Raw genomic sequence first — 19,435 nt, forward strand, 5'->3', positions numbered from 1 at the left:
AACATTCTGAGATCACATGGATTCAAAGATGATCTTTTGAAAAAATTAAGGCCAATTAACTAAAATAACTAAACAGATAATTAAGTTAATTAAGCTAAAAGTCACTTTCCACTGGAAATACTAACCCTAACCATCAAGGCATCCCTACAGAGGGAGGCAGTTACTTCAGCGGTTGGCTAAAAAGTTTACTTCATAATAGAAACATCTGCCCATGGGACACTTCCTGTAACAGGTGTTCACCTCAGTGGCTCCTGGAATGCAGAAATGTGGCTTACAGTATCTGATATTAATATGTATTAAAGATGTAACAAGTAGTTGAACTCTAGTTCCATTTAAAGGTGCAGTTATCTTCATCCTAATCTAAACGGCGCCTGCAAACCACGACCAGGCGTCGTGACGGATGCTGCTTCTAAACGTACGTGACTTCTAAAAGTACCTGACAGACGTTGACGGCAGAATGGGTCATAAACAGCTCAGTGACTTTAAACACGGCATTGTCATAGGATGTCATCTTTAGTAGTTCACGAAATTTCTGCCCTGCTAGATGTGCCATGGTCAACTGCAAGTGCTGTGACTGTGAAATGGAGGCGTCTAGGAGCAACAACAACTCGGCCATGAAGCCCTCGACCACACAAACTCACAGAGTGGTGCCACCAAATGTTAAAGCACATAGCGCATAAAATCTTCTCTGTTGCGTCACACACTTCCAGACGTCCTCTGAAAGCAACACCAGCACAAGAACTCAGGAGCCTCATGAAATGGGTTTCCATGGCTGATCAGGTGTCCACAAGCGTAAGATCACTCTGTGCCAAGATTCAGATGGAATGGTGTAAAGCACACAGTTCCTGGACTCTGGAGCAGCGGAAACGTTCTCTTGAATGATGAATCGTACTTCACTAGGTGGCAGACTGGACAATCTAGGTTTGGTGCAATGCATAAGGCCAAGAGTAAAGTTTGGTGGAGGAGGTATAATGGTCTGGGCTGTTTTTCGGGGTTTGGGCTAGGCTACTTGGTTCCAGTGAAGTGTCTAAAGACATTTTAGACAATTATATGCTTCCAACTTTGTAGCAGCAGTTTGAGGAAGACCCTTTTGTGCACCAGCATGACCATGCCCCTGTGCATGAAGTGAGTGGCCTGCATAGAGACCTGACCTCAACCCCACTGAGCACCTTCTTCATGAATTGCGAGCCAGACTGTCTCATCCAACATCAGTTCCTGGCCTCACAAATGCTCTTTTGACTGAATGGGCACAAACTCCCACAGATACTCTCCAAAATCTTGTGGATCACCTTCCCAGAAGAGTAAAGGCTTTTGTAGCTTCACAGGGTCCAACTCTAATTAATGCCCATGGTTTTGGATTAGGATGTCCAACAAGCTCATGAAGGTGTGATGGTGAGGTGTCCACCTACTTTTGGCCATATAGTGTATCACGTTGCCTTCAATTCATCGTATTACCTATTAATACAGTAAGTTGTACTTTAGATAGGAGGTCCGTCATTGATAACAGTTAAACGCTTCATCAGTCTCCCGTCCCTGACAGTGCGGCAATGTGTTAATTATTATTTTCACTAATACCTTCTTCAGCTTTTTTCTGGTGAACAAAGGTCTTGGATTGAACCCTCACACTACAGAATACTATTCTAAAGAAATCTTGTCCTCCTTGAGGCACCTCGGCACCGCTGACCAGGGATTTGTCCATTCAAAAATAAGATTTTAGAAGTTCGTCTTCAAACTGGACAAAATGAACTTCACTGAGGATAAAGTGACCATCAACAACCCAGCAGACATCACCGTGATTCTCGGCTACTTTGTGATTGTCATCGGCGTGGGAATTTGGGTTAGTTCTTAACTGCTTTCGAGTTGTGTATGAAGCTTGTTTTTTAGTCCGTCTCAGTGAAATGTGTTGTGCTGCAGGGTTATTTTACCGCTGAGGTGGAAATAATGAGAATTATTAGAACAAACGGCTGGAATTAGTTTTCTCTGATCTGTTCTTCAGTTAACCAACCAAACAACGTGTCAGGAGTGAATTCACAGATGCTGGAAAATGTATTATTTTTATCTGAAGCAACAAATTTGATCCCTGTTACAAACTAATAATGCATTCAAACTATTGTGTACATATTGAAATTGTTTTAAATATAAGATAGAAAATCTTACATTGAGATTTTTTTAATGTCGTTAAAAATTAGTGTTTTTTTATTATTATTTCTTGTACGGAAATCCAAAAGACTGAGAATATAAAGAAATTGGCTAAATTACTGACAGCTTCACCAAAAGGCCATTAAAGGGTTTCAAAACTCAAATGAAACGAGAAGAAGCGACTTTGAAAGCAGCTGTATGTAGAAAAGCTCAGATTTTAGTACTTTTGTCAGTGATGTGTCAGTCAGCTGTGCTCCAGCTTCACCGACGTCGCTCAGTCTAACAGACGTTTACGCCCCATCAGCCCCGTCGTGCCCCATCAGCCCCGTCAGCGGTAGAACTGCCCTCCAGTGCCTTCATTTGATGTGCTTTGCATTATGTTATATAACAGAGTAACAGATACATTTGGTTTGTGTTCAGTGATGGTAAAATAAGGAAACCATAGATTTACCGTCTTGTTTCCGTGTCTCAGTCTATGTTTAGGACTAATCGTGGCACAGTAGGTGGCTACTTCCTTGCTGGACGGACCATGGTGTGGTGGCCAGTAAGTCTTGGTGACTTTTGTTGGGTAATTTACCGCAGCATGATTTAAATTAAAGATAGCTTTCTAAATTTTTAGCTTATCATTTATGGGATACAGCAAATCATTTTGCTTTGAATGTATCTGTTGGGGGGTGATCCACCGGCCCCTTTAATTCTGCTGCTACAGCAGTTTTACTGCTGCCGTAAAACCGGCAAATGAATGACATGTAAAAAATGTTCTGCTCCATCCGAACAGGTTGGTGCTTCTCTGTTTGCAAGCAACATTGGCAGTGGGCATTTTGTTGGCCTTGCGGGGACAGGGGCTGCCAGTGGAATAGCTGTCGGAGGCTTTGAATGGAATGTAAGTCAGATTAATATATCGCTGCTGTCAGAAGAAAACCTTGTATCTCCAAAACAGTAACTTTACAGGAAAAGGAAAAAACATACTTCACTTTCAATGTAAGTCAATGGAACCAGAATTTTTTCCACATCATTTTGGGCTGTTTGTTTTGGTCCATTCATCATGAAATGTGCACACAATGTAAAGGACAAGAGGTACTTCCAAATGATTTAAAAAACTGAAAAATGTCAAAAATGGAGATACGAGGTTTTCTTCCGAAAGCAGTGATACACACACACACACACACACACACACACACACACACACACACATATATATATATATATATATATATATATATATATATATATATATATATATATATATAATCCTTATGTGTGGCTTCTCAGAATTAATAGTAGCTTGCTTTGAATCTCTCAAGAGCTCATATCATCTATGATATTCAGTTGTAAGTGTTTGAGCACCCCTGGTCAAATGAAATTAAGTGGACACATCCTCTACAGAGGTTTCTGCACATTTTCATTTTTGTGTTTTTTGTTACAATAGTTTCTTAAACTACATTTTAAGTTACTTTTTCAAGTTAAACCGTTTTTAAGATGTACGATTCTGCAAACTTCACAGAAACAAATAGTATATTTAAGTGTAAATAGTATGTGTGGTGTGTGTAGAGGCTGGGTGCAAGCAATAGATCATGAATCAAACACATCACAAAATATTGTGCTGATAACTAGACCACACTAACCGGCCACTCTCAGATATGTCTGTGGGTGTTTGACACGCCAAAGTATTACAGTCATCTAAGAAATCAAATTTGAGTTGAAATAGTGCCGGTCAGTGATGTCCGTGTTGTTATTATGTAATCCATCGTACTGATTTTCTTTTCCTACAGGCTTTATTCATCGTGCTCCTGCTGGGGTGGCTGTTTGTACCAGTCTATTTAACTGCTGGAGTAAGTTCCCTTCCACTGATGAAGATCTCACTTTTTCTGAGTTACTATCTGAGTATCTAGTGGGCGCAGACAGCACCGCTCTGGATTTCATGCCTTTAACTTGTCAATAGGTGATCACAATGCCGCAGTACCTGAAAAAGAGATTTGGTGGGACCAGAATCAGTTTGTACCTCTCAGTCATCTCACTTTTCCTTTACATCTTCACAAAGATTTCTGTAAGTACAAATGTGAATCAGGAGACGCTGAATTATGTCCAGTACTGTGCCCATATTTTACACAGCCAGTTCATCTCAGCAGTTCGGGGTTTTAGTAAAAACATTATAGAAATCATTCTACCAGACTGGCTCAAAGTCAGAGCTAAAACACATTTCAGACCTGTCTTGGACTTTAGACTAAAACCCTTTAGCTTTGAGAGGCCGTACCCCTTCACTGTGTTTATTCGTGTTAATAATAAATGATTGAACATTCCATTTTGTTCCTTACCAAACAATCAAAACACTGCCACATGGTTCAGTAGTGACTGTTTTGAGCAGAACTGAAAACTATTAGCAAACACAGCTTTGAACAGCTGCACACACATAAAATCATCCGGTCTCTAATGTTCCACGGAGTGTGTGGCCATGAGGGACAGGGATGCTGTCTCACTCTAAAACACAGAGGTCTGGCTAAAATAGGGCTCTGCATATGGACATTTCAAAACTGACCAATCTAAATATCTCAACTTCACTTAAAAATAAATCAAAGCCTCTCTTAAAAATAACATTAAAAATATATACTACAAAAGTAGTAAATGTCTGTAAATTGAAATTTAGATGTTATGGTTTGGGACAGACACTTCCCAATAGAAAGTACCCCATAATTGATGATTTTGTATATATTTAGCTTCTAACTATCTCTATTAATGCCTTGGGTTTAAATGGATAATAATGTAATATTTATAAATATTTCATATTTAAATACTTCTACTAAATACCTGTTTTTAAACCCCTTGAAATCCCAGGGTTGTTACATAATAGGACTTATTACTCAGTAACAACGTGGCCTTCAGTGCAAATTGGCTGAGCTATTCTTAGATTATAGAAAGGTGTAAAATATTACATTATTGTGGGACTACAAATGAAACAAATGGTTATACAGTATTAGAATAAATACAGATACACAGATAAACAACATTACACTAAATATTTGACTAACGTACTCATAAAATCACAATTAATGCATTTTTATTGTATTTCTTCTACTGTAACAGATAATGCATTTGCTGTTTAGGCCTTTTGTCTGTTATTAGTTTGTTAATAATTTTGCCAGTGTTCCAAAAATCCTCCCGCTGGTGCGTTTCATTTTGTCCTTTGCTTTAGGTGGATATGTTTGCTGGAGCGGTGTTCATACAGCAGGCGCTCGGGTGGAATATTTACATTGCGGTGATCGCATTGCTTGCCATTACGGCACTCTACACTGTCACAGGTGAAAGTCATATCATTCATGATCTCAATATTGCAACTGCAATAGAAATGTGATTATTTTCTATGAATGAACCTTCTAGCTTCGCCAAGATAACCCGCATGTCCAGCTGGTTCAGCTGGTCAAGACTGAACACTGTGTGCCGTGAGCCAGACAGCCAGTTCAGGAGCTCTGTGCTATAAGGTTCAATTTACATGCTTAAAACTTGTAAAGACAACATTGAATAATATAGAATATAATTAAAATTACAGCTCTCATGGTTTGAAAATTGCACTTTGAGATTGCATTTTTTATTTAAAATGGATGAATCCTTCAGCCCTTCCTTTAACAGGTGGGGCTAATTAAAGTTTCAGAGAAGCAAAATAGGTGATAAACTGCAGGTGCCATGGTCACAAGTCAGGGGTGAGTCTGGGGAACAGTCACAAAAATGATAGTGACAGGACAAAAACATATATCTCCAATATTACTGGTTTTTTATTTATGCTGTAGTTCGGGATTACCAGCTCACCTTTACATTGTGTCAAAGTTCATGATGAATATACAAACATAAATGGTCCAGAGTTCTTTCTTCTTATGTAAAGTCCTACCTTTTTTGGAAATATGAGGTTTCCGACAGCAACAGTATGCCAGACAAACTGCACTGGCCAAAAGGAACCATAGTCGTAGTTTGAAGCTCTATGACAGATAGAAAAGGACAACATTACAAAACTAAGCCCTCGTTAATCGCTAAACTGAGTCAGCCCTTCTGTGACTCGGTCTCAGTGAACACTGCACATGGTGAGCTTCAAAAGCTGGAATTTATACCACTTGGAAACTGCTTGCATCCAAAGCCACTACACAGCACTGCATAACACAGTGTAAAGAGCACAAACCTGAGCTCCAGAGAAATGGAAAGAACCGTATGTTCTGATGGGTCAATCCTGGACATGTTTATCTTTGGAGAAAGTCTGCCTTCAAATCTGAATGTCAACCACTGTTGAACATAATAGTGAACTCACAATAGTATGAGTGTCATTAGGTGCAGTGATTGCTCTGCAATGGCTTCAGAATCAGAATCATATTCTTACAAATACAGTAAAGTGGCAGTGACTGTGATAATAAACATGAGACATACTGTATAAAACCTCTGAGTTATCACACACTGAGGGAGGAGTTATAGAGTTTGATGGCCACAGGTAAGAATGACCTCCTGTGGCGCTCTGTGGTCATTTCGGTAGAGTGAGTCTTGAGCTGAATGAGCTCCTGTGTCTCATCACCGTGTGGGTGGGAGCAATTGTCCATAATGGCCTACAGCTTAGACAGCATCCTCCTCTCCAACACGGCCGTCAGCGAGTCCAGCTCCACAGCCGCAGCATCACCGGCCTTGCGGATCAGTTTGCTGAGTCTGTTGGCGTCTGCCACCCTCAGCCTGCTTCCCCAGCATGCAACAGCATAGAGGACAGCACTCGCCACCACAGACTCATAGAAGATCCTGAGCATAGTCCGGCAGTTGTTGAAGGACCTCAGGCACCTCAGAAAATAGAGACGACTTTGGCCCTTCCTGTAGAGGGCGCCAGTGTTCTTAGCCCAGTCCACTTTATTGTCAATACCCAGATATTTGGAATCCTCCACAATGTCCACACTGACCCCCTCATGGACACAGGGGTCACTGGTGCCTTGTCCTTCCTCAGGTCCACCACCAGTTCCTTTGTCTTTGTCGTGTTGAGCTGCAGATGATTCAGCTCCATGCGACAAAGTCCTTCACCGTCGCCCTGTACTTGTCCTCGTCACCCCTGCTGATGTGGCGTCCTTGGAACAGGAACAATGCAGGATGTCTTCCACATCATGGGGACCCTCTGGAGACTCAGGCTCATGTTGATGACTACTCAAGGAAATCTTACCAGAAATAACTAAGCCTATTCTGTCAATAATAAACTCCTCTCTTAGCCTCGGATATATCCCAAAAACTTTTAAACTTGCAGTAATTAGACCGCTGATTAAGAAAGCTAACCTCGATCCCTGTGAACTATCAAATTATAGACCCATCTCAAACCTCCCCTTCATATCTAAGATCCTGGAAAAAGTGGTAGCAAAACAATTAAGCCCTTATTTGCATAGGAATAATCTACGCGAAAAATGTCAGTCTGGCTTTAGGCCACATCATAGTACAGAAACAGCATTAGTAAAAATTATAAATGATCTTCTATTATTCACGGACCAAGGAAATGTGTCGTTGTTAGTCCTCCTTAGTTGACCTTAGTGCAGCATTCGACACAATAGACCACGCTATCCTACTAGATAGACTAGAAAACCTTGTAGGGGTAACAGGAACAGCTCTTTCCTGGTTCAGGTCCTACCTCACCGATCGATATCAGTTTGTTAATGTAAAGGGTGAATCATCTGTTTGTGCAAAAGTAATGTATGGTGTTCCACAAGGTTCCGTTTTAGGACCTATATTATTTACAATATATATGCTACCATTAGGCACCATTATCAGTAAACACGGCATAAATTTCCACTGTTATGCAGATGACACCCAGTTATATATATCAAGTAAACCGGATGATAAAATTAAACTTGGCAAGATTTAGGACTGTATAAAAGACATAAAAGATTGGATGTCAAATAATTTTCTGTTACTTAACTCAGATAAAACAGAGGTCCTGCTTCTTGGTCCAAAATTAGCCAGACACAGACTGTCTAACTCAACACTAAAACTTAACAATCTCTCAGTTTCATCAAGCCTATCTGTTAAAAATCTTGGTGTCATGATAGACGCTGATCTGTCCTTCGACACACATATATCTAATATCACTAGAACAGCTTTATTGCATCTCCGCAATATCGCTAAATTAAGAAATTCATGATCTCTACAGGATGCAGAAAAGCTAGTTCATGCATTTATCACTTCAAGGCTAGATTATTGTAATGCCCTGCTGTCTGGATGTCACAGCAAAAGCCTTAACAAGCTTCAGCTGGTCCAGAACGCTGCAGCCAGAGTCTCACAAGAACTAGGAAGTTTGACCATATTAGTCCAGTTTTATCAGCCCTGCACTGGTTACCAGTTAAATTTCGCATTGATTATAAAATTCTATTACTGACTTATAAAGCTCTAAACGGACTCGCCCCTCAGTACCTGAGTGACCTTCTCTCCTACTATGAACCATCACGCCTACTTAGATCACAAGGTGCTGCTCAGTACTGGTACCTAGAACTAATAAAGCTCCATCCCCCTGAGCTTCTCATACAAAGCCCCCCAGCTCTGGAATAATCTTCCTGCCAATGTTCGGGAATCAGACACAGCCCCAATCTTTAAGTCTAGGCTAAAAACTTATTTGTACAGTCAAGCATTTGGTGATTAGTCACCCTGTCAGGTCTAGACCTGCTGGAGTCTACACTGCTCTGTTTTACTGTAATCTGTGGTCAGCCACTCTTTACAGTACTAACTCTGTTTTTTTCTTCTCCTTTCTCTGCCGAGCTGATCAGCTGCCCATCCTGTGCGCCTGATGCTGTTGCCTCTACTGCCTTGATTGGTGCCGCTGATCACCAGCCTTCTGGACCGGTTTGACCACCACTGAGCTTCTTGCTGTACAGCGCTGTGCAGTCCTCACCCTCAGATCATCTCTTTCTTTTCCCACTTTACTATAAAACTTCATACTAATAATGTTTGCTGTCCGGTGTCGACCAGAGGAGGACGGGTTCCCCTTCTGAGTCTTGGTTCCTCTCAAGGTTTCTTCCTCTTTTAGGGAGTTTTTCCTTGCCACCGTCGCCGCTGGCGACGCTCATGGGGGCTCGGACCCGGATTTTCTTTCTTCTTTTCTCTTCTCTCTGTAATACTGATTGTTCTGTAAAGCTGCTTTGTGACACCACCTGCTGTAAAAAGCGCTATATAAATAAATTTTGCTTGCTTGCTTGCATGTTGAAGTTCTCCACAAAGCTGGGCGGCACAGGCTTTAAGCACCCTGGGTGGAACCCCATCTGGGCCTGCAGCCTTGTTTGTGTGGAGTCTCTTCAGTTGTCTTCTCACCTGGTCAGCAGTGAGACACACTGTAGAGGTTATAGGTGGGGGAGGGATGGAGGTGTGAGATGGGCTGTCACGAGAGGGGGGCAGGCTATCAGGAGGGGGAGGGGGGATGAGTGGTGTGGTCTGCTGAGGACTGGCAGCAGAGGAGACAGGACGAGGGAGGACAGCTGTTAAAGAACAGATTTAGCTTGTTGGCCCCGTCCACACTGACCTCTACTCCTCTGTTGTTACTGGACCTGAAGCTGGTGATGGTCCTCATTCCATTCCAGACCTCCCTCATGTTGTTCTGCTGGAGTTTCCACTCCAGCTTCCTCCTATATTTGTCCTTCGCCTCTTTGATAGCTGTCCTCAGTTCCCTCTGGATCGTTCTCACCTCACCTCCAGTCTGTCTCCAGCTCTGAAGGCCTTTTTCTTCTTGCTATTAAGGAGAGCTTTAATGTCCTTTGTTGTTTGGGTAACATTTAACAGTCCTGGTTGGGACAGTGGAGTCCACACAGAAGTTAATATAGTCCGTGATGCTCTCTGTGCGCCTGGTGATGTCCTCTCCGTGTGGCTCTCAGAGTGCTGGCCAATCAGTAGCCTCAGAGCAATCCTGCAGTGCCTCGTAAGTCTGTGAGGGCTTTTTACAGGGCTGAGTACCCTTTGGGTCAATAATATATCCTCGTGGTAGTCCTACTGCAAGACGAAAATGTCCCGTACACACTACTGAAGCCCGGTTTCATGTATGCCAGGAAAGTTGTCCTCAGCAGATCTAACCGCCAGTGAATCATTATAGTATGTGAACAAACCATGAAACAAACAGAGGCTTGAAATCCAGTTGCATGCAGTCCAGCACATACATGACAACATTCAAAGAAAGATCAAAGCTCTTCTGAGCAGCGTCACTGATGCACAGCATTGTTCTTAGAAAGCCACAAAAGCTGTTAGACTGCTAATGACGCCCCTTGTGAAGAATTTTCAGCCTGCTGAGTGTCAGGCAGTGAGTGAATGAGTTACAAGCCATGGCCTACATCTAAAAATACAGGTTCCTATATAGTTGTTGGGTTAGATGTATTACTCCTTCACACTCAGAGCTCATTTACAAAAACATGTCTTTAAAGATCCATCCATTGAAAGGTTCTTTAGGGACCCAAACATGGTTCTTCTGTGGCTTTTCTCCAAAGAGTCCTTTAAGAGTGCAGATACTACAATAGATGTGTTAAAAATCATATTCAATTGTTCTTTAGGTGGGCTGGCTGCACTGATGTATACTGACACTGTCCAGACCTTCATCATCATTGCGGGAGCCTTCGTCCTCATGGGCTTCTGTAAGTTTTTTGTCTTTCTCTGGAACAATAGTACTGTGCAAAAATCAGAGAGACCACATTTTCATTTATAGTAAGTTCCAACAATCTAATGCATTCAGAAGCAGTCACTGGTCACCTGTTAACCCATAAGGATGCTTCAAACTGTGATATCAATACAATAAAAGAGCAAGAACATCAGGAACAAACAGAAACACTTAAAAGTTTTGATGGATTTTTTCAGCAGGGTCGGTATTTCATTTGTCCGCTCTATACTATACCCTTCTGCCACTTTAACTCCTAACTCTTCCAATCCAAGCTCCACTCTGAACCCCTTCACAGGTGCTTCTGTCCATCCTTCCACTGTGAGAACTCAGTGGAAACTGGGTCTGAAAATATGTGCAGCTGTCAAGAAGCTGGACTGACGCAGACCTCAGCATCATTTGGGATTTCTTGGATCGTGAGATGTAGAAAGTGCAACCAGCTACTTAGACTGAACTTGTAGGTCCCTGCAGATTTCTTTGAAAAACAGAAGTCTTCCAAATAGAATGGGCACCGTATCAAAGACACACTAATACCGAAAAACAACATGATTAGTTGTTGAGGCTTCTATGCAATTTCCTGTTAAAGTGGTGCTTTCTGTTTTTCCCTGATGCTGAATACCTGAATAATGGCTGTTTTGAGGAAATTAAATAAATAAATGGTGCTCTCTGACTTTTCTATGGGTTATATTGTGTTACATGAGTGTGGTCTTACCTATGAGGCCAAGCTAGTGCATGTCACCAAACAGGCAAGGTGACTTTCAAGAGAATGCTGTGCTCTCCTGAAAGTACGTACCTTTTTTCCTTGTTTTCTTGTCAACAGCCTTCAAGGAGGTCGGAGGCTACAGTGCTTTAATTGAGAAATATGGATTAGCTTTACCTTCCCCATCCATGAGAGAGTCCCAAGACGCCCAGCACTACAACATCACCCCAGTGTGTTACACCCCACGAGAAGATGCCTTTCATCTGCTGAGAGACCCTGTGACTGGAGACCTGCCGTGGCCTGGCGTGTTATTTGGCATTGCCATTATAGGGTGCTGGTACTGGTGCAGTGACCAGGTGAACTGTCCCTACTTTGCTCATGGGCACATTTTTAAAAATGAATAATATCTGTGTTTCTACTGTTGAATATCTGAACCAACCAGTCCAAGAGGAATACTGGTACTGCAGTCTGGTTCTGTTTAATCTCAAAGCACATTATTTATCCCAGAACACACTCTTTAAAAAAAACATGGTTCTTCAAGGGTCCTTTAAAAACATGGTTCTTCAAGGGTCCTTTAAAAACATTCTTCAAGTTCTTCAAGGGGGGCAGTCGTGGGCTGGACGTCAGGGAACCAGCCTCATGACCGGAAGGTTGCCGGTTCGATCCCCAGGGCTGACAGCACATGACTGAGGTGTCCTTGAGCAAGACACCTAACCCCCAACTGCTCCCCGGGCGCCGTGGATTGGGCTGCCCACCGCTCCGGGCAAGTGTGCTCACTGCCCCCTAGTGGGTGTGTTCACTAGTGTGTATGTGGTGTTTCACTTCACGGATGGATTAAATGCGGAGGTGGAATTTCCCCGGTTGTGGGATCAAGAAAGGATCACTTATCACTTTAGAAAAGACGGTGGTTTTATATAGAACCTTGAAGTGGTTCTGTGCATGATGAAATGGTTCTTCAGATTGACGGAGAATGTCTTGTGCATGGTTCTGTATAGCACCAAAAAGGGTTCTTCTGTTGTTACATTGTCAAGCTTTGTGATATTTAACACGACAGCTTGAAAGCCAAACTGTCGTAACTCTCTTCAGATCACTTACGCTTTTAAATATTATGGCTCTTCGAGGGTTCCTTAGTAAAGAAAATGGTTCTATATAGAACCACGAACACTGCAAGATCCCCTTGAGTGATTAAAGGGTTCTTTGCATTTTAAATGATTGTTAAGATGGATGGAGACTGTAGATTTTGAGAAGGGTTCTACATAGCACCAAAAAAAGGTTCTTCTATTGTTACAGGCTTGACAGGCTTGACTTTGGCATCCATTTGGCTTCCATGAAGATGGAACGACTGAGATAAGAGCTACAGCTAATGCTAGTTTGGTTGAATTTATCAGACAGTAGCTCAGAGGCTGAGCTAGCGTCAGGATTGGCCGACACCACAGTGACTCCCTGTGGTTGTGTGATGTATTTTTTGAGAGTTGCTGTGAGAGAGTGAAGAGAATGAAACGTAAATCTGATAAATAACATTGTGGATTGTTAAATGAGGCTCTGGTGTATAATATTGCAATACGAACTTTAGGCTAGTTTGCCCATTGAGTACTTTTTTTTGGCCTGGTACTTCTGTGTACTCTTGGTACTTTTGTATGGAGCGGCACTTTTGCTTGACTGTGAGTTTAGGATACTCTACCCATCTCAAAAGATCAAAAGAAAGCAGCATAACGTTATGAGGCCTCTCCAGATCATTCTCAGCACTGTGTTTGTGCTGTAGGTGATTGTGCAGCGTTGTTTGGCTGCCCGCAGTCTGACCCATGTGAAGGCCGGGTGTATCCTGTGTGGGTACCTGAAGCTGCTCCCTATGTTTCTCATGGTGCTGCCAGGCATGATCAGCAGAGTGCTGTACCCTGGTAAGCCGTACCCTATGACTAAACTCTTTCAGACAAATGTTTATTGATCACTCATTTTTTCCCTTTTCATTTAAAGAAAGATTTAAATCGACTGCTCAGCGTTTCACAGAGCTGCTCATGTCATCCCTTTATCAGATGAGGTGGGGTGTGTTGTGCCAGATGTCTGTAAAATAGTGTGTGGGACTGAAGTTGGCTGCTCTAACATCGCTTACCCCAAACTGGTAGTGTCCGTCATGCCTAACGGTGAGATGCTTTTCCGCTGCTCTTTTAATAATGAGAACAGTTCTATGGCCGTGCAGCTGTGTGGAAGCCTGTACCTGCCAGACTGAGGGTCACCTGTGGTTTTTAATCCTTCTCCGTTTTTGGCAACAGTATGCCAAAATTTTGCCTTAGTAACTCAAAATAATGACTTATTTTCATGAAATATTGACTAGAGTTTTTGAAATGTAACATATTAATAAAAAATACTGACTTAGTGTCTCCCAGCAACCCTGACGGAGAAGCAGCTTAGAAAATGGATGGATGGATGGATGGATGGATGGATGGATGGATGGATGGATGGATGGACTTAGTATCTCTAAATGTCATTATTTTCTCAAGATATTGACTTATTAAGATGAATTTCTGACATACTGTGCTGAAAAATGAAACATCAAGAAAATACGTAATTGTTTCAGGATAGCAAGTCATTATTTTGACATAGTAAGTCAAAAGTATTTTGATAAACTAAGTCATTTTTTAAAAAAAATAAGCAATTCTTTTGAGGTACTAAGTTAAAATGTTGACATACTGACAGAAACTGCATAAACTCAGAATTGGGTTTGCAGATGTTCATCATACTGTGAACTGATGGATTCGTTGTATTTCTTTGAGCATTTTAACATTTACTCATTAGTAACTCTAGGCAAGTATTTCTGGGGTGGGACACCTGTTTTTTGACTCGGTTGAATTTTAGCCATTCACAGTTCATTCTTAGTTCAGCTTCACGCATTTGTGTCATGAGCTTAGCTACTCGACCCAGCTCTGGTAGATGCATCGCCTCAAAATGGTGTTACTGTAACATTTCATTTCCTTCCCTGCCAAGATCTTTACTCTCGTTTCTGTTCAGGTCTGAGGGGATTGATGCTCGCTGTCATGTTAGCAGCCCTCATGAGTTCCTTAGCCTCCATCTTCAACAGCAGCAGCACCCTATTCACCATAGACATATGGACCCGCATCAGGCCTCAGGCCAGAGACAGAGAGCTCATGATAGTTGGCAGGTTTGGACCACACTGACACTTTCCTTTAACAGGAGTTCTAACTGGCAGAGTGACCTTGCCACCGAACTCAGATGTGTTAGTTTAACCTTTTGCTACGTGACATGGAGGTGGAATTTCTACAGTACTCCACACAAATATTGGCACCCTCATAAACATAAGCAGAAGAGGCTGTAAGAGACTTTATTACTTATCCTTTTGATCTTTCACGCAAAATCTTAACAAAAGTCTAACATTTATTTGAAGTACAATCATTGAACTGAAATCTTATCACTGAATAAAAATGTGCCACTACTGTCGGCGTTCTTCCATACCGAGTCTCTCCAGAGCCGTCCGATTCTGAGGCCCACGCTTCAGCTCATCCCCAGGTTTTCTACCTTGAACCTCGATTCTGTGGCCAGTGAACCATTTTTGTGTTGATTTTGATGTGTTTTAGATCATTACCCTCCTGTGTGCATGATAACGTACCTGAACAAACTGTCCTTGGCCTTTGGAAGAAAAGACCACACTTCACAGGGGGGATAATCTCTATTTGGTCTCATGTGACCACAGAATGCAGTCCCACTGAAATTTCCAGCAACCTTCGGCAAACTGTAGGTGCTTGATGGTCTACAGACGCTTTCTTCTGGTGACCCTCCCAAACAAGTTGTGGCTATGTAGGTGGCATCTGATTGTAGTTTCAGAGACATTCTAAGCCCAAGAACTTACTAATGTTTGCATTTCCCAGCTATGACCGTTGGAGATTCTTTGACCACTCTAACTATCCTCCTCGCTATGCATGGGGTCAGTACATCCACTTCCTGGCAGATTGTGAATATCTCCATTTGCTTTAAACTTCTTGATTATTGGCTTTATAGTTGAAATGGACATGTTCACAGTCATGCCTGACCATTTATATGTTAAGTGCTAAGGTGAACATTAAAACAACAATTATTAACAGGAAAATACTTCCGTTGTATTTCATTCATTATTTATTATATTTATTTCATGATGAGATTTAGGGGTTTTTTTTCACAATTATTGTACTTCAAATAAGGGTGAGATTTGTGTTAATATAGTTTTATAGGGTTGGTTTCCCAGACAGGCACTAAGACTAATTCTGAGCTACACAGCATCTCCACTGGAAGCAAAACGTGGTCCATCGCTAGGCTTAATCCCTCATCGGACACCAACCCAGTGTTTTTACAAGCAAAGGAAAACAAACACTTGCTACCCAGACTCACAGTTTAAAAAAGTTCTTGATGACCTACAATTTTACGCAGTACTGTATAGTTTTTTCCTGTTGTTGAGACTTTAATGTATTGATGTTTGTGATATTTGCAGAGATTTGTCTCCATCTTTTACTCCCATGACAGGGTGTGGGTCCTCTGCATCGTTGCAATCAGCATTTGCTGGATCCCTGTAGTCCAGGCTGCCCAGAGTGGTCAGTTGTTCGACTACATCCAATCAGTATCCAGTTACCTGGCCCCGCCTATAGCAGCAGTCTTCTTTCTGGCTATTTTTGTGAAAAGAGTCAACGAGCCGGTAATGAACAGTTATATTCCTACTACTTGTGTATATAATATCTAAAAATTCGGTGTTTAGTATTGGGGCCATTAATAATTTATAGCAACATTTATATAAAAAAAACTGCTTAAAAATCATTTTGATTGGTGCTACACTGGTACACTGACTCATAACAGACAGAATGGCATCTCTGCCAATGCCACTCCAGGCCCAGAACACGTGCTATAGCACTATGTAACTTTGGTGAGGCGTACGCGAGACATCTCACGTAAACTGCTGCGTAATGTTTACAGCCCCATGTCAGCTGTAGTGACCTGTCTTATGGCAAACAGGAAGACTAAGGGAAATTCAGTGTACATCCCTGCTGATGCTCTTTATTAAAGACTGTGGAGCAGGCCAGAACCTTTCAGTGTCTATTTCAGGCTAACATGCACAGAAATAAACTCATTTTACGCCGGACAGTTCAGTCGGGCGGTCACGCCTTGGAACTTTGCAACCTTGCAAACCAAATAGCTTGTAATAAATCATAATTATAATTATTATAGAAATCCAATGTCTGTTATGTGCAACATAGCCCATGTCAAAACTAAAACTTTTTAAATGATTTTTGTTACGTTACTGTAAAAACTCCTGCGTTATGTAATATGACTCCACCTTGTCAGTCGACATGTTTCCTTCCCCTCTGATGTTGTCTTAGCCGGCTCTGTATCCTTCAGCCTGTCAACAAATCCATAATGTACAGCTGCTCATGAGGGAGGCTCTAAACACAACTTGTATTTTCGACAGTGGAGAAAAAGTGAATTACACTCTGCAACTGTAGGTCGACCCCAAAAACCCGGATTCACACACAAAGCTGTTTAAATACGCCATTTGACATGTTATGTAATATTCAGCATTGCAGCCTCACCGGTTTGTATCCTTCTTCTGTTTTCCTGTCAGTTTTCTCTTTCTACAGTGCATCAAGCAAATATATCATACAACCGCTGGGAATATAAAAAATCTGCTGATGTACTGACACTGATATTCAGCCTAATGAACGGAGAAACGAGTCATCGTAGGAAAGTCTGCCCATTTCCACATATTGGCATCGTACCCAGTAGACCTGGGAGATGTCCAAACATAACAAACGATATTTTGAAGGTCAAAATCGTGATTATCGGTATTCCCGTCCCACTGCAGTGAGACACTTTGGGGGGAGGTGAAGTTCTAAAGCATGTCGGTCTTCATTTTTGGTTCCACTGACGTAAATTAAGGGCAATTCATGCAGTAAAGCTAGCAGCACAGTGTGTAGCAGAGAGAACTATCGGTTACTGACTATATACAAATGCCATATTTCAACCAGTGAACGGATCCTTTATAACGTCCTGTACGTGTGATGCTGTTATACCGGCTGTCCGACTTCCTTCTGAATTTCCAAAAGATGTAAATACGTTCATGAATAAATAAAACGTCCCACCTAAAAATCCATCCCCACACAGAAGTTCCTCCAACCATCAAGATGCTTTATCAGAAGGGGCTTTTCAGTTTTTCCACTACAAAATCTCGCAACGGTGCGAAACCCGGGCACTGCTGGAGTAGGTGAACAGCCACATAGCCCTGGTTAGCTTTCCGTTCCGGCTGGAGAGCAGCTAGCACTATTATAGTTGGCCGTGGTCGTGTAGAAAAGCTTCCAAATTTGGGATCAACTAATTTAATTTAATCCCAAAGTGTGTTTAAACTTGCATATCGCTGTTGTCAAAAGAACCTCGTATCTCCAAAATGAGAAAACTTCCCCGTCGTTGTGGCTCAGTTCTTTTAGTCCATTCCTCATGAGATCCAGGATGTAAAGGGAGATGATGTAACAGGTATTTTCAAAATATGTCAAAAACTGGAAAAATGTCAAAAATTGAGATGTATTTATATTCTTGAACATCACGCATGCTGGAAAGCTATTTCACTGTAGACCAGGTTTAATTACATACGGAAAATATACCCAATTTGGGAAAAAGTAGTACAGTTGTTTCCGGAGTAGACGGATGTGTCCCAATTGTACAAGCTGGCTTAGCAACACCCGACTGCACATCACTTCCTGTACGAAAGTGCTGTATGTTAATACACCGTTAGGTTTGGCTGTGTGTACGTTATAATATTAGTGTTCAGTGTACAGTTTGAACACAGCAGGCTTTCGTTATTCATGCTGCCATTCATTCTCTTCTGCGATAGGGGGCTTTCTGGGGCCTGATGGGAGGCCTGCTCATGGGCCTGTGTCGCATGGGACCAGAGTTCTACTTTGGCACAGGTAGCTGCCTCTTTCCTTCCAAATGCCCCAAGCTGATTTGTGGGGTCCACTACCTGTACTTCGCAGTGCTGCTCTTCTTCTGTACTGGGATTCTAGTCCTCCTTGTGAGCTACAGCACACCTGCCATAGATGACATGCACGTAAGTGAAGCACAGCAGCTGTAAGAGTGTGTGAGGTTATTCTCATCCTTTTGGTCACTTCCACTTTGCCTGATTTTCTCTTCCAAGCTTCATCGCCTTGTCTTCAGCTTGCGCCATTCTAAGGAAGACAGGACTGATTTGGACTGGGAGGAAGAGGAAGGAGGAAGAAAAGCTCGCAGGGAAGCAGAGGAGAAAAATAAGGCCATGTGTGTTGAGGATAAAAGTAAGATATTTAGGAAACACTGTTATTTAAGGGGATTCACTACCCACAGTGATCGTTTATACAGCATTATCTTATAGTATCTGTCAGTCAACAGCGAAATACAGAACCGTATCGAAAAATCTTTTTTGTTGCAGCTACAAATGAGGAGAAATCTGCAATTGTCCATCTAATCAGCTGGTTTTGTGGCTTGAGTGGCTCTCAGGCTCCTGAGCCCACGGAAGAGGAGGTCGCACAAGCGTCTAGACAACTGCCAGACATAAGCGAAGACCCGGTCTGGAAGCACCTCGTCAATGCTAACGCCCTCATAATGATGGCAGTAGCCGTCTACTTCTGGGGGTTTTATGCTTGAGAACAAATCTTCAAGCAAATATTTACCAAGTAGTTTACTTAATTCTAATTATTTACCACTTTGGACCTGGAATTTAACAAAAAAATGATACGCTATGATGGGTATCCTACATAAATATGAATATCTGGCTTACAAATTTTGCATCAGCATGAAGTAAATCTGAACAAAAGGCCAACAATAAAGCACACAGACTATTTTATATTAAAAATACTGATAAATTCTACTGCAATAATATATTGGCAGCTTAGATTTGATTTTGTTATAAATGACCATACAGTGTCTCCTGATTAATAAAAGGAAATCTATGCCAACTGGAATTCAGG

The 19,435-nt window shown here is 41.9% G+C and overlaps 1 protein-coding gene across 1 annotated transcript; it reads left to right on the forward strand.

Moving 5' to 3' along the window:
- The first annotated feature begins 1,627 nt into the window (after positions 1 to 1,627).
- slc5a2 (solute carrier family 5 member 2) lies at positions 1,628 to 19,429 on the forward strand. The gene is made up of 15 exons (XM_017723118.1): positions 1,628 to 1,837; positions 2,612 to 2,683; positions 2,918 to 3,022; positions 3,912 to 3,971; positions 4,082 to 4,186; positions 5,330 to 5,435; positions 10,662 to 10,742; positions 11,583 to 11,818; positions 13,225 to 13,360; positions 13,496 to 13,603; positions 14,469 to 14,619; positions 15,972 to 16,140; positions 18,325 to 18,540; positions 18,628 to 18,763; positions 18,898 to 19,429. The coding sequence occupies exons 1-15, from the start codon at positions 1,742 to 1,744 to the stop codon at positions 19,110 to 19,112; spliced, it is 1,992 nt and encodes a 663-aa protein (XP_017578607.1). The 5' UTR covers positions 1,628 to 1,741; the 3' UTR covers positions 19,113 to 19,429.
- The last annotated feature ends 6 nt before the right edge of the window (positions 19,430 to 19,435 follow it).

Source organism: Pygocentrus nattereri, chromosome 17, assembly GCF_015220715.1.
Source record: "Pygocentrus nattereri isolate fPygNat1 chromosome 17, fPygNat1.pri, whole genome shotgun sequence".
In the NCBI taxonomy this organism is placed as follows: Eukaryota; Metazoa; Chordata; class Actinopteri; order Characiformes; family Serrasalmidae; genus Pygocentrus; species Pygocentrus nattereri.

What these genes read in the sequence shown, in the direction of transcription:
- slc5a2 (XM_017723118.1), top strand. Translation starts at nt 1,742, where the DNA reads ATGAACTTCACTGAGGATAAAGTGACCATCAACAACCCAGCAGACATC. An exon ending in CAGCAGAGTGCTGTACCCTG is followed by an intron (nt 13,361 to 13,495) that starts GTAAGCCGTACC and finishes TCCCTTTATCAG; the next exon opens with ATGAGGTGGGGTGTGTTGTG. An exon ending in TGAAAAGAGTCAACGAGCCG is followed by an intron (nt 16,141 to 18,324) that starts GTAATGAACAGT and finishes CTTCTGCGATAG; the next exon opens with GGGGCTTTCTGGGGCCTGAT.